General features: G+C 37.4%; 1 protein-coding gene across 5 annotated transcripts; it reads right to left on the bottom strand.

Annotated features, from left to right (window-relative positions):
• Positions 1 to 1,359: 1,359 nt before the first annotated feature.
• On the bottom strand, positions 1,360 to 11,570 carry LOC131927846 (uncharacterized). 5 transcript variants are annotated; one of them, XM_059283725.1, is made up of 5 exons: positions 10,668 to 11,195; positions 10,181 to 10,361; positions 2,834 to 9,699; positions 2,519 to 2,649; positions 1,360 to 2,167 (listed from the first exon to the last, which is right to left on the bottom strand). In XM_059283725.1, exons 3-5 carry the CDS (start codon positions 9,697 to 9,699, stop codon positions 1,617 to 1,619), a joined length of 7,548 nt encoding a protein of 2,515 aa, XP_059139708.1. In that variant the 5' UTR covers positions 10,181 to 10,361; positions 10,668 to 11,195; the 3' UTR covers positions 1,360 to 1,616. The 5 variants fall into 5 exon arrangements, with proteins under 5 accessions (XP_059139708.1, XP_059139700.1, XP_059139729.1 ...); XM_059283717.1 differs by lacking the exons at positions 10,181 to 10,361; positions 10,668 to 11,195 and adding an exon at positions 11,483 to 11,570; XM_059283746.1 differs by lacking the exons at positions 10,181 to 10,361; positions 10,668 to 11,195 and adding an exon at positions 11,483 to 11,564 and having other exon boundaries at positions 2,834 to 9,398.
• Between the last annotated feature and the right edge of the window lie 1,709 nt (positions 11,571 to 13,279).

Below are 13,279 nucleotides of genomic sequence, written 5' to 3'. Positions count from 1 at the left end.
TCAGATACATTTTTAGTGCTGAGAATGACCTATTATTTATTAATATAGAACTGCATGAGTTTTATGATGGTAAGAGAATTTTTCCTCCAATAATGTGTTTGATATCCCAACTCTACTCAACCATTGATCTCATCAAAAAAGGCTAACCATTTGAAAAATTACTAAAATTTTTTGACTCACCAGTAGTGAGCGGTGTTAGAGGACAAATAAATAACCAAAAACAAACTTAAAATCAAATCCAATGTGGGCCTAGAACAATTAGGTAGGGTGTTGTCTATAAATGACATCACACACAGGTGATGGGAGTTTTTTTTACTTGTGAAATGTAAGGGGGGGGGGGGGGGGGGGGGTTCACACTTTTAAACAGCAAAACTTACTTTTCAGACTGAATTTTTAGGTTATTTACGATTTTTAATTGTAAATTATAATAACTTGATTTTTATACCGATTTTGTACCCAGCACAAAATATTTCAGAAAAACATTGCTGTTTCTAAACACAAAAGTTACAATGCAGGCTGGGGAGGCTGTTACATGTGACATGTTTAGTGGTCTAACAATAGGGAGGGGGAGAGCAAAAATTGTTTTAAATAATGTCACATCATTAATGGACAGACTTAGTGCACACATATGCCCCTTCTCTTCTGTACTATTTTGCTGCCTGTTTGCATGAACACAGGAATGGCATCTGGATTTTGTCACCTCCCACACACATAAAAGAAAAAGGGGGACCCTGGATAAACCACTCCCTCTTGTTACACCAATATTTGTACAGTAAAATTTAAAAAGTAAATGATGTGTTTATAAAGCTATAATAATTTACACATTAATTAATGGTTCACAAAAAGGTTTCAATTTTCATAAACTGCTTGCTGTGATAAAATAGATCAGTAAAACACTTTCCTGATAAATAATTTCACAAGAGTATTAAAAGAACGTATATCTAATTTACTAAACAATTTTAGGTAGTCACTAGGAAAATGCAACAGGACTTAGCAAATTCTTCAAAGAAAACTTTTAAAAAAAATTGAAATCAGAGAATATCAACTATTTCCAGCTTTTAGCAAGTACAATAATAAATAAGAATACTTCAAAACTTGAACACACTTTCAACATATTAATTTGGTAGTAAATAATTGACAAATGACATTTAAAAACATAAATATGAGCTAAAAAAGTTCATGCCCATCAACCTATTCTAGTGTAACTTCAACAATTAAAATATAAAATCCCTAACATTTTTACTGGTTGAAACATGAACTTTGGCCAATAAAGCATCTCCACTAAAATACCAGTATGAAACTTTAAAAGGTTTAATTCACACAAAAATATTTTTTTTTAACGTTGAACATTTTGTGCACAGCATTGTGATACTAAAATACCTTATCAGCTGTTTTTTGTTAGGTAGAAACAACATATAGAATTTACCAAGCATTTTAAAAACAACTTGTGTTAAATAAAAGTTACAATAGAAAATAGTAAAAAATTTGCCTTAAGAAATAGAACAGAGCTAATAAAAACCATCTAAGAATCTTTAGATTGAAATAGTGAAATGCCCCATTAAATTATGTAAATGCATAATGTTTTTGAACACATTAGTCTCTTAATTCCACTTGTTTTAGTTAATTGGTTTAACACAGAAATACTTCTCATCATTATTGTTAGCTAGTATGGTTGTACAAATATCGACAGAGACATCAAGAACTTTAATACCATTTTCAACCAATAAATTCATCAGGTAGTTAGGATGTTGTCGAAATGGATTGACTAGTTTAACTTTAGGGTCTAAATTGACCAAAGTGGGCTTCAACCGTAAGAAATTAATCTGTTTGTTCCTATCTATAACCGTAACCTTGTCATCGCCTGGATGACACTTTTTGATGTGAGCATTGATCCCACATCTCTGATGGCTGTCTGTGTTACAGTGTGAGCACTTGTAGCGCCTCTCATCTAAATGTGTTCCTGTATGCTGTGCCATATCACTGTTGCTGCTGGCAATGTAGGCACACGTGGGACATACAAGCAGCCCATCAGTTGAGTTCAGTACAGTTAAATGCTTGAAACACTCATGTTTAGCAAGATGAAGTCGAAAGAAAAACTCGCTGTTCAATACTTCTCCACAGATGTTGCAGTCATAAAATGATAAAATTGATTTTGCTGCTGCTGCTACTGCAAAAAAAAAAAAATCTTTTTTTTTTTTACCAAGCCTGTAAAAATTCTGTGGGTAGTGTATAGGTCCAAATTATTAAGTTGAAAGTAGAGCAGTAATTTCTTATCGGTGAATCTCTGTTAGACTTAGTCTTTTGTTTAGAAGATATACTGCTTAAAATCTTAGTACACTGATGTATTAGTTTTATTATGTAAGAAATGAGTGAACATTAAATTACTTTACCATCATAATACATTTGTAAAAATTTTATACTGCACTGTTTAGAAATAGAAAAAAATACTTGAGCAGATTAATCAATACAGGTATTACAGCAATTATTTAGAGATGTAGAGGATCTTCAAATTTATTACCTTTAACAGCAACATTCTCAGATGTTTCAGCGCTATCTGTGTTCACTAATCTTAAAGCAGGATTCTTTAACGAAATAACTACCAGGCTGCATAGTGGATGTTCAATTCTTATATGGGCTTCAACATCAGATCTGAGAGGGAAATTGTTGTAATTACATTATGGCACAAGGACGCATTCTCTTTACACACAAATCTTGACATTAGCCTTTGTTAGATTGGTACAAAAATAAAAAGTTTTAAGCTAATGAAGTAGACAAAAATTTATTTGGAGAATTATCAAACAATAAAAACACAGTTGTTAAAATATGTACCAACCTGCTTCCACTTCTCAAAGGGCAATATTTACATAAATGAGTCTCTGAAAACAAAAGACTGTCATTGTCACCACCTTGTAGCTCTCCATCACAAGAAAATAAAAGACCACACCTCCTATCAATAAACTTGGCTTGTTCTTTTTGGTGAATCCATTTAAAATGATCCTCCATGTCTTTCACGGATTTCATGTATACACCTATACACATCCAACACTTGAAGGGAAAACTACTAGTGCTTGGTTTTTTGCGTTTAACAGTAGGGGCTGTAACAGTTTTCACATCATTTTTACTAGTAGTGGCATCTGATAAAGATGAAGGATGAGTTGCGCCATTTTTACCTGCAGTAGCATCAGATAAAGATGAAGGATGAGTTGCGCCATTTTTACCTGCAGTAGCATCAGATAAAGATGAAGAATGAATTGCGGCATTTTTACCTGCAGTAGCATCAGATAAAGATGAAGAATGAATTGCGGCATTTTTACTAACAGTGACATCTGATAAAGATGAAGGATGAGTTGCGGCATTTTTACCAGAAGTGAGATCTGATAAAGACGAAGGACGAGTTGCAGTATTTAAACCTGCAGTAGCAGCTGATAAAGGCGAAGAAGGACGAGTCTGTTTATCAACAGTCGCATCTGATAAAGACGAAGGATGAGTTGTTTTATCAACATTCGCATTTGATAAAGACAAAGGATGAGTAGCGCCATTTTTACCAGAAGTACCATCTGATAAAGATGAAGAAGGATGAGTTGCTATTGCATCAATTTTTCTAGCAGCGGCATCTGATAATAGCATTGCATCATAGCTACTAGTAACGACATCTGGCAATCGTAAAGAAGATTTACCTTCACCTTTAATCCTAGTTTTGTCATTTAATACTGGCAAAGAAGATTGCACTGCATCAGTTTTACTAGTTCCATGTGATACTGGTAACAACTGTCCACTGCGAGAAAAATGACATTTTGGAGGACTGCTCACTCCAACAGAAGCAGAAGCCACAGGTGCATCCGCTATAGTTATGTCTTGGTTGATGAAATCTGTATCTGAAGTCTCTTCAGGGTAAGAGAACATATGTGTGGTGACCATTTCTGATGGACTAAATTTGTCATCCTCATTCAGGTTATTTGTGTGTTGTGATATGTTTCTTTTTTTATAAAATTTTCTGATCCTCTGTGCACATACAGAGGTTTGATTTTTGTTTGAACTATTGAAAACATTTGGTGACTTATCACTTCCATTTTTCTCTTTTTTACTCTCCTTTAACTTAGTTGGCATACTAGTATTATTTGAATTCACTGCTCCACATATTTGTGTTACTTCTTCTGAAAGTGATGGCTTAACAGCATCAGATGAAGAGCTACACTTTCTATACTTAGCCTGGGAGTGATTGGGATATTCTTCATCTGAAACTTCTTGCTTTGGTATGTCAATATCCTCAACAATACTTTCAACAGGATCATCTTCCACTACATCACTCTCATCTGAGCTATCACTAATCTCTTTAAACATAAATTTAAGTTCCAAAAAATGCAACACCTTGGGTTCCATTCCTCTATGAACAAACTTTAAATGATTATCTAAATGTAATTTATTAAAATAGACTGCCTTACAGTAGCCACACTGAAGATGAAGATGAGTTTTTTCCCAATGCAACAACATGGCAGCTTCATCCCACGTAGTGATAAAACCACATTTAGGGTGGGTGCAGGTGTAGGACTTAGCTGTGCTTACTTTTTCATATAGACTAATGCTGTCTGCTGGATTTGATTGGTTGGTGGCATTCTCTACAGAATGACAAGTTATTGAGTTTTTTTCACCTGGCGGGGACTTCTTTCTTTTTTTAGTTACTATTTTTTCACTTGCCTCTGTTTCAGAACTTCTTTTATTATTTGTTGAAACTGGTGTTGCATCAACAATACCGTCAACTGGCTTTTCTTTCAGATTATTAGAATGCAAAGCAACAACTTTGTGCTTTCCAGTGGATGAATATGGCTGTTCTACTTGACTAGTACTAGTTTTAACGTCTTTTTCATGAGTATGAACCTTTTTTTCCTCAGAAGTGACACTGTCGTATACAAAAGCTGAATGGCTGGCAGGTGGTGTTGATTCTTGATTCAAAGCTTTACTAGGAGTGGAAGAGAAAGATTCTTGGCTGTGGGTTGTTAGAGTAGGAGGTTCTTGACTGTTGGTTGGAGTGGAAGGTCCTTGATTCAGAAGCTGTGAGGTTGGATCTGCTTGTAAATTTGATCCTCTACCACTTAAAAGAGTCTGATCTGAGAGGAGAAATGGCGCACAAAGATCTACAAATGTTTCTGTGGTAACTGTGTTTGAGCTCAGCTTTTCTATCAGTTCAGCAATTTTAATATTGCGATACCCAATGAATTTGCTGTTTTCATCAGGGTGAGCCTTTTCTTTATGTTTGACAGTTAGGGACATGTTTTCTCCCTGGAACAAGCAAACAGGACAAAATGTTACGCCCATCTTTCCCAGACAGAGGAAGACATGGCTGTGGATCCTTTTCAACTGGTTGAAATGTTTCTGGCACTTCTTACAAGTATATGATGCCACAGATTTATCATACAGAGGCTCCAGTAGTGGGCACAGCTTGGGATTATCCAGCACGTGAAGCAATTTCTTGTAGATGGGAGTTGATGTGTTTGTGGCATGTGTGTCATTATGTTGACTGCTGGTTTCTCTGGGTAAAAGTGTGTTCTCACTAACATCATGGCAGAGTTCTGTGAGATTGTTGTCTTCTAATTGTGGAAACTTTTCAGCACAGTTAGTCATAACATTTTCATGCAAGTCTTTGATAGTGGCAGAGCCCGTAGATGAGATGTGTGTAACAGTATTAAAGGTTTGACTATTGTTTATAGGACTGCTCTCGGCTTCTACTGCAATGTCTGCTGGATTCTTTAGTAAATCAGTTCTACAACTCGTATGAGATTTGTTTTCAGTAGAGTTAAATTTCTCATGTGCAACAGAAGCATTAGCAACCGAAGGAGAAACTTCTTTCATGGAAATAGAGGTTTCACTTTCCAACAAAGCTAAATTTGAGTTAGGTGTTGAAACACTAAGTTCAGATTTGAACATGTCATGTTGTTCAGTATGATCCAAGCTGTCAAATGTGTCTTGGACTAGGCTGTGGTGGTCAGATCTGTGAGGCTGAGCAAGTCCTCTGTCCTCACAAGCAGGTGATTGGGAAAGTCCTGAGTCTTCACATACAGGTGATTGAAGACATCTTGTGTCCTCAAAAACAGAAGATTGGGGTTGTCCTGTGTCCACACAAACAGGTGATTCAGTACGTCCTGTGTCCTCACAAACAGGTGATTCAGTACGTCCTGTGTCCTCACAAACAGGTGATTCAGTACGTCCTGTGTCCTCACCAACTGGTGATTCAGTACGTCTTGTGTCCTCACAACTAGGTGATGGAATACGTCCTGTGTCCTCACAAACAGGTGATTCAGTATGTCCTGTGTCCTCACAAACTGGTGATTCAGTATGTCCTGTGTCCTCACAAACTGGTGATTCAGTATGTCCTGTGTCCTCACAAACTGGTGATTCAGTATGTCCTGTGTCCTCAGAAACTGGTGATTCAGTACGTCTTGTGTCCTCACAACTAGGTGATTCAGTACGTCCTGTGTCCTTGCAAACTGGTGATTCAGTAGGTCCTGTGTCCTCACAAACTGGTGAATGAATGTGTGCTGTGTCTTCACAAACTGGTAATTGAGGAAGTCTTGTGTCCTCACAACTAGGTGATTGAATACGTCCTGTGTCCTCACAAACTGGTGATTCAGTACGTCCTGTGTCCCCACAACTAGGTGATTGAATACGTCCTGTGTCCTCACAAACAGGTGATTGAGAAAGAACATATTGTTCACTGCCATCTGGGTGTGATTGCTCACTACACATTGCATGAGAAGGCCTGTTGTTTGGAGCTTTAGAAGCTCTAGGTTGCAACTGTTCCCCAGCATCAGACTGCAATGATTCCGTACTTTGTGCATTAGAAGACTCTTCATTTTCTGCTTTACAAGGTTCATCATCTTTGAGCTGAAATAGTTGCTTAGGTTCAATACCATTGGCTGGCAAAGAATCAACACACTCTGGTCGAGAGGTTTCATTGACTGGGGGTTCGGAAACAGCACGTGATTCTGCACTTTCATTGTGTACGTTTGCCAGGGATTGTGGAACTTCCTTGTCTTCACAAGTATTTGATGGATCCATTGCACGCTGACTAGGCAGCTCTTCTCTCTCTCCATTACTTGCTAGTGCAACATCTTTTTCAAAATTAGACATTCTCCTAAACAATATTCTTCTGTCACTAATTTGTTTGAAATCCTCCTTGTATTTTTTACGATCATCACAAAGCAGCTTTCTATTAATGCAGTACAACCGTGGTTCATTTGGGTGCTCCTGTGCTTGGTGCTTCTGCCAGGAAATGGAATTCAAAAAGTAACTTCTACAATGCTTGCATTTTATAACTTTTAGAAGGAAATTATGCAAGTGTTCTTTAAGATCTATAAGTTTCTCAAACTGGGTTTGACAAGTGTTACATATAAATCTGATTTGCGAGATATCTGCCTTTTTAGACATGATCTCTTCAAATCCAGCAGTGACAAGCTTAACATCTTGCCTAGCATAGTTAGCTAGAACCAGCGAGTTCTCCAGCATTGAACAAGCAAAGACACTATCATCATCCAGTCCAATGTGTTGGCTCATGTGATCTAACAACAAACTGCCAGTTTGGCCTAGATAACCACAATATAAACAGGGAAATGTCAACTCTGAGCCATGTTTTTCCTCACTGTGAATAAGTAGATCTACAGGTTGCAGACTAGAAAACAGGCAATTATGAAAACCACACTGATAAAAAAAAGCTTCACTGTTATTACTAGAAAATGGACTGTCAGTTGTGGATCTGCTGCTTTGATAAGCTGGTGACATAGTCCTACTGCAAACAGCAGTTGTTGACACAGGTGAGGGGGTATTTTGATTAATTTGGTCCGGCAGCCGTAGGTCAGGCACATGAGAGCTTTCAGTGGTGTTAGCAGCCAGCTGAACATGACTTGGCCTAGTTGAGCCAGTCTGTGGAGGGTTAAGGGGAGGGAACTGGAGATGTATCCTAGCAGCTTCAGACAAAGATTCTTGGCAATGTAAATAGAGTTTTTTTAAAATGTGGATTAAGTTCTCACACTTCAAGCTATATCCTGATGGGCAGCATTGAAAGCCTTCACTATGAGCATGTTTTTCCCAAATATGTTTAAAAAATAAACATTCGTCGCACCACTTCATTTTACAATCTAAACACAAATAAAATCCTTTATGAATACATAAATAATCAAAGTTGTTTGCTTTGTTCTCAAGTAACTTGGCTGTTTTGTTTTTCACATTGTTTCCATTATCTTGATTTTCATGTTTAATTTCTGCCTCCTGTTCTTGTGTTTCAGTTTCTCTTATGTTACATTCTGAAAAATCTGTGGTATTCATTTCGACATGAGCAATATCAGAATCTTCTACATTACTTAAACTAACAACAGAACTGATGACAATGTTTGAAATGCCATCATCACATTCTTCCGACTGAGATGCCAGTACAGGATTGCTAGAGCTACCGCCCACAACATTGGCATGTGCAGCTGTTATTGTAGGTGCAGATGGCACTAATCCAAAGTTATAGCCCAATGAATTTTGATTGCTGAGCTGTGTCATGCTGATTGGATGGTTAATAACTCTCAAATGTGGATATGAGTAGACAGCTGGTGTTTGATGATAGCTTTGTTGGCTCACTTCAAAGTTCCTAAAGCCAGAAAGACTTGCTGCTGGCATAGAGTCCATGTTCATGGCGCTGGTTAGTCCGGATGATGGATTTGATATACAAGCCTGTGGAGCCAGCGCTTGAGTTAATAGTGGGGAACTGAGAAGTAAATGACCAGGTATATTTTGTGAAACAACATTTTGAGAAGCCACTTCAGATACAGCAGGGTAACTTGCAGCAACGAATGGGCTAGAGTTCTGTGAAACCGGAACTGCCAACATTTTATCACTGAAAACATCGTATCTGACTGGCTTAAAAAACTGAATTTTAAAAGGATTTTGTTTTGCCTTCCTGATTAATTCACTTGTTAGACTTGTAATTCTCAAATCAAACAAGACAATACTATTGGGGTGAAGTTCATTGAAGTGTTGAGCCATCAGGGAAACAGTATCACAAGTATATGAACAAAACTTGCATTGGTAAGGCATAGCAGAAATGTGTTTTTCAAGGTGACTATGAAAGTTATGCTCAGGAAAATCTGCCCTGCAGCACAGAGAGCAAGTGTATGTTTCAGATTGTGAGTTGTATCTGATTCCTGCCATAACAGTATTAGAAACTTGTGCAACCTGTGGTTTTTTAGGTCTGACTTTTTTTTTTTTTTTTTTTATCACTGATTTTTCTTCAACAGAAACAGATTCTATTGGGGTTTGGGTAGTTTCTGTGTTTATTTTGTTCATTGCCGATGTATCTGTAGAAACAGATGCTATTGGGACGCAAGTGCTGTCTGTGTTTGTTTTGTTCATCGTCGATGTATCTGGAATAGAAACAGAAGATATTGGGGCACGGGTACTGTCTGTGTTTGTTTTGTTGAACACAGATGTTTCTTGAATGGAAACACTAGATGTTATTGGGGTACGGGTACTCTCTGTGTTTGTTGTGTTCATCAGAGGTGTTTCTTGAAGAGAAACATTAGATGCTGTTATGGTCCTTTTGAATTTACAGTTGTGTGCTTGGAAAAAGGCATTATCATTGGTTTTCAGGTTACATTTGTAACATATTTGTAGACCTAGGCCAAGCCATGCTGCATCTGCACTAGACGCATGGTTTTCTGTCATCTTTTAAAAAAAAAATGTAAAATAAAAAAATTTAATGAACAAAACAAAAATTCAAAATTAATATTGGCATTACAAAATAATTCAACTCCTCAAAACATAATTACTAGAAATAGTGGTTAAATAAATTATTACCCAAAAGAACAATTCACCAGCATTTATCAAATAAAAATACTTTTTCGTAATAAACCAGTGTTTTTAAAAAAAAATAACAGTACCACTGTCCTCCCCTTAAAATTCCTCACCTTCTTAAAACCATTATGTAATTACCATGAAACTTGTCATCCCTTTGTTGGGAACAAGTTACTGATCTTAGATCTTAACCAAATAGGTTTATTTTTGTAATTTATGGCCCTCAAAGTCCACCAAAGATCAAAGAGGAAATTACCACTGCTTTCCCCTAAACACTTCTCACCTCCATGTCATGTTATGAAATCACATGGCTTATCAGGGGAAAGCACAAAGGCAGATTAGTTAGACTCACCCCTGTTTGCCTCCAAGAATCCTAAATCTGAACAGTTCATTTCCTGCTACACATTAGGTCTACTAATAACTGTAGTTTATTAAAAATCATTATACTATAAACCACAAGACTTTCTTATTCTGATGTGTAAAATGTGGACTATTTAATCCTGCAGACTGGGTCCAATGGGACCTAGTGATAGCTGGTTAGAAAACAGTGATTCTTATTGTGAAAGTTGTCTTAACTCAGGACTCAAACCCCCTCCCCCACCCCCAAAGAAAGTCTACTGCCCCTCCCCCAGAACGAGATGGAATTTATAAAGGCTAGTAAACATACTTTTACCACTGTTGTCCTCCCCCCCCCCCCCCGAGAAAAAAGTCTGGAAGAAAAACTGATTATAGTAAATAGTAGGCCAAATTAGTACTAATTACTAATAATACAAATGTAATATAATATACTTAAACTAGTTTAGACCCGTGCTTCGCCACAGTGTGCATATGAATATTACCTCAGAGTTAACGCGCTGTGCGCGGATTTGGGTCCTCGCATTGGGGCGGATAATTTTTTAGCTCACCTGTGTCGGTATCCTAAAGAGTTTACTGCGCTGCACTAGGGTGGGGATATGGATATTACCTCAAAGTTTGAATATATGAGAAAATTTAAATTAAATTGAGAGCCAATGCTCTCACAAATGCCAACCCAGACATCTCTCTTCCCCGAACCCACGTCATCATCTAAACCGCCGCCGAACAACACGTTTACTAGAGCGTCCGCGCCCAGGGGGAGACTTCCAAAATCTATAGCAATGACACGAGGACTGACACACTACCTAGAATTCTAGTCTAGAGACAGTCTGAGAACAGCCAGTGTACTTGACTTCATAGATCGATCTCTAGACTTCGACAATCTAAATCTAGATCTAGAAGTAGACTTAGAGTAGACTTGATATCTAGAACTCAAAAGTAGAATAGATCTAGAATATTCTAGACCAAGACTAGTCTAGATCTAGAATAGATATTCTAGATCTTGGGTTCAATCAAACCAATAGAAATAGGCCTAATAACTAGACATCTAATTGTTTAATTTAATTTGTATTTTAAAAATGAATGGTTTAGTAGTTTTAGTTTGTTAACTAAGTTAAATTTTATTCCTAGATCTAGATCTAAGTTTTATTCAAGTTGTTACTGTATGTAACTAACATGTCAATTTCGATAACATTCGTAGAAAATAACTAAAGAAAGCAAGAATGAATAGGGCCTAGACCTACATTTTTTTTTATTTTGGAATTTTATTTGCTTGAATAAGTAAAATATGCACACGAACTTTTAAAAAAAAATGATTATCCCAAGTCAGAAGAAAATCCTAGATAGATAGCCTCTCCAGTTTAGATCAAGAGTAGACTAGATCTAGAGTCTAGAATCTAGATCTACTAGATAGATCTCTTGATCCATTCCTAGACATTAGGAGCTTAGCCTACTGTACTGCTACGACTAGGCCTAACATCAACTTGGCGCACGTGACTGTAGTAACCAATAGTTTATGGTCAGGTATTTTCTATTTTGCCAGTTGTTTTAGACGAGGGATTTACAGTGCTAAATGTGTAGGGAATCCCAAACTTTGGCTACCATCCCTAAGCACCGAGGCCTTTTGCATAATGATAATGTAGGCTACCAGAAATACTGTTTGAAAAATATCGCTATAGGCATAAACGAATGGACATGACCGCGTTTACGAAAAACTGTAAGAGTGTATAGATCTAGTAGGTTTTTACACCGTCGGATCAAATAATTGCAAAGGCTGAAGTTGAAGTAAAAAATAAACGATAAAAACAATATAAGAAAGTACTACTGAACATTGACGACACACAACATGCTCTCAAGCCCGTCTTGCGTGTTACTGCGGTCTCAGAATAAAGAAAATTCAAAGAAACAGGCAGAGTTTCTTCCAGGCATCTCTTCGGAGCCCCCCCCCCCCCCCCGAACGAAATGAAATTTATATAATTTATATAGAAAATATATACTTTTAACAGTGTCCGCCCCCTCCCCCCCGAAAATTTCAAGTGCCCCCCCCCCCCCCCGGAGAAAAAAGTCTGGAAGAAACACTGGAAACAGGCTATGATAACATTCAAACGCTAGGGGTGTGGGGGTGGGTGGGCAGAGCCCCCCCCCCCACCAAGATGCCTGGAATAATCTGCTCACTTTCGGACAGGATCATGACAAAAAAAGATGACGAAACTCTACCACTATAGGATTGTTTCTTTAGGCATAACACGTTATAAAATATCAAAAGAGCGTTATTCTTTGTAAAAAAAAAAAGTGTTGGTGATATACAATTTTTTTTTTTTTTTGCAGTTACGTTTCCTGGAGTATTAATTTATTATTTTTTTTTAACTGTACGCTTTGTTTTGATATGGTTTTATGGACAAAGGGAAACAACCAAATCAATATTTTTTTGCAAAATAATCCAAGCATGGTTAATTCCTATTCAATATCAGTGTTAAAAATAGCTTGCGATGCCCAGTTTAAAAGTAAATACCCGTGTGCCTCGGAAAATGCATTACGGGGTCATCCATTTACGACTTCCACACCGAGGGAGAAGCGGGGAATCGACTTTTGTGGACGCGTTTGTTTGTGGGTGGGGAGTGGTGAGGGTCCTCATAATTTAACATGCAAGTGCTTACATTTTAAAACAGACATAAAACTAGTATCCAGTAAGTAAAAGTGAAATTAAGACGACAGTCGCGTTTTTAAAAAAAAAAAAAAACCCATCGCAACATGCAAATAAAGCACTGGATTTACACATACATTGGGGTCATCAAAGTCACCTGTCTACACTAAAAGCCAGGACACACAACACCTAAAATGACGGCACACCTCAGCCTACCACACCACTCAAAACTGTACTTTAAAAAAACCCCCAGCAATTATTCATTTTTCTGAATTCTTTACTGAGCATGGTCAACGATGAGTAGGCATAGATTGATTTCTATGTAGATCTAGATCTAATTAAAAATAAAAATTACAATCGTGAAGCAACGGCTTAAATTCAGTTTCAAACTAGGCCTACTTGCAAAATCTTGTCGTCACACTTTTTAAACCCTCCCCCCACCCGCCCGTTAGA

The sequence above is a fragment of the Physella acuta genome, unplaced genomic scaffold, assembly GCF_028476545.2.
Source record: "Physella acuta isolate Inbredline_101_S28 unplaced genomic scaffold, ASM2847654v3 ptg000089l, whole genome shotgun sequence".
NCBI classification, from domain to species: domain Eukaryota; kingdom Metazoa; phylum Mollusca; class Gastropoda; family Physidae; genus Physella; species Physella acuta.
Note: the sequence above shows the minus strand (reverse complement) of the source record. Positions and strands in the feature narration are given on the sequence as shown.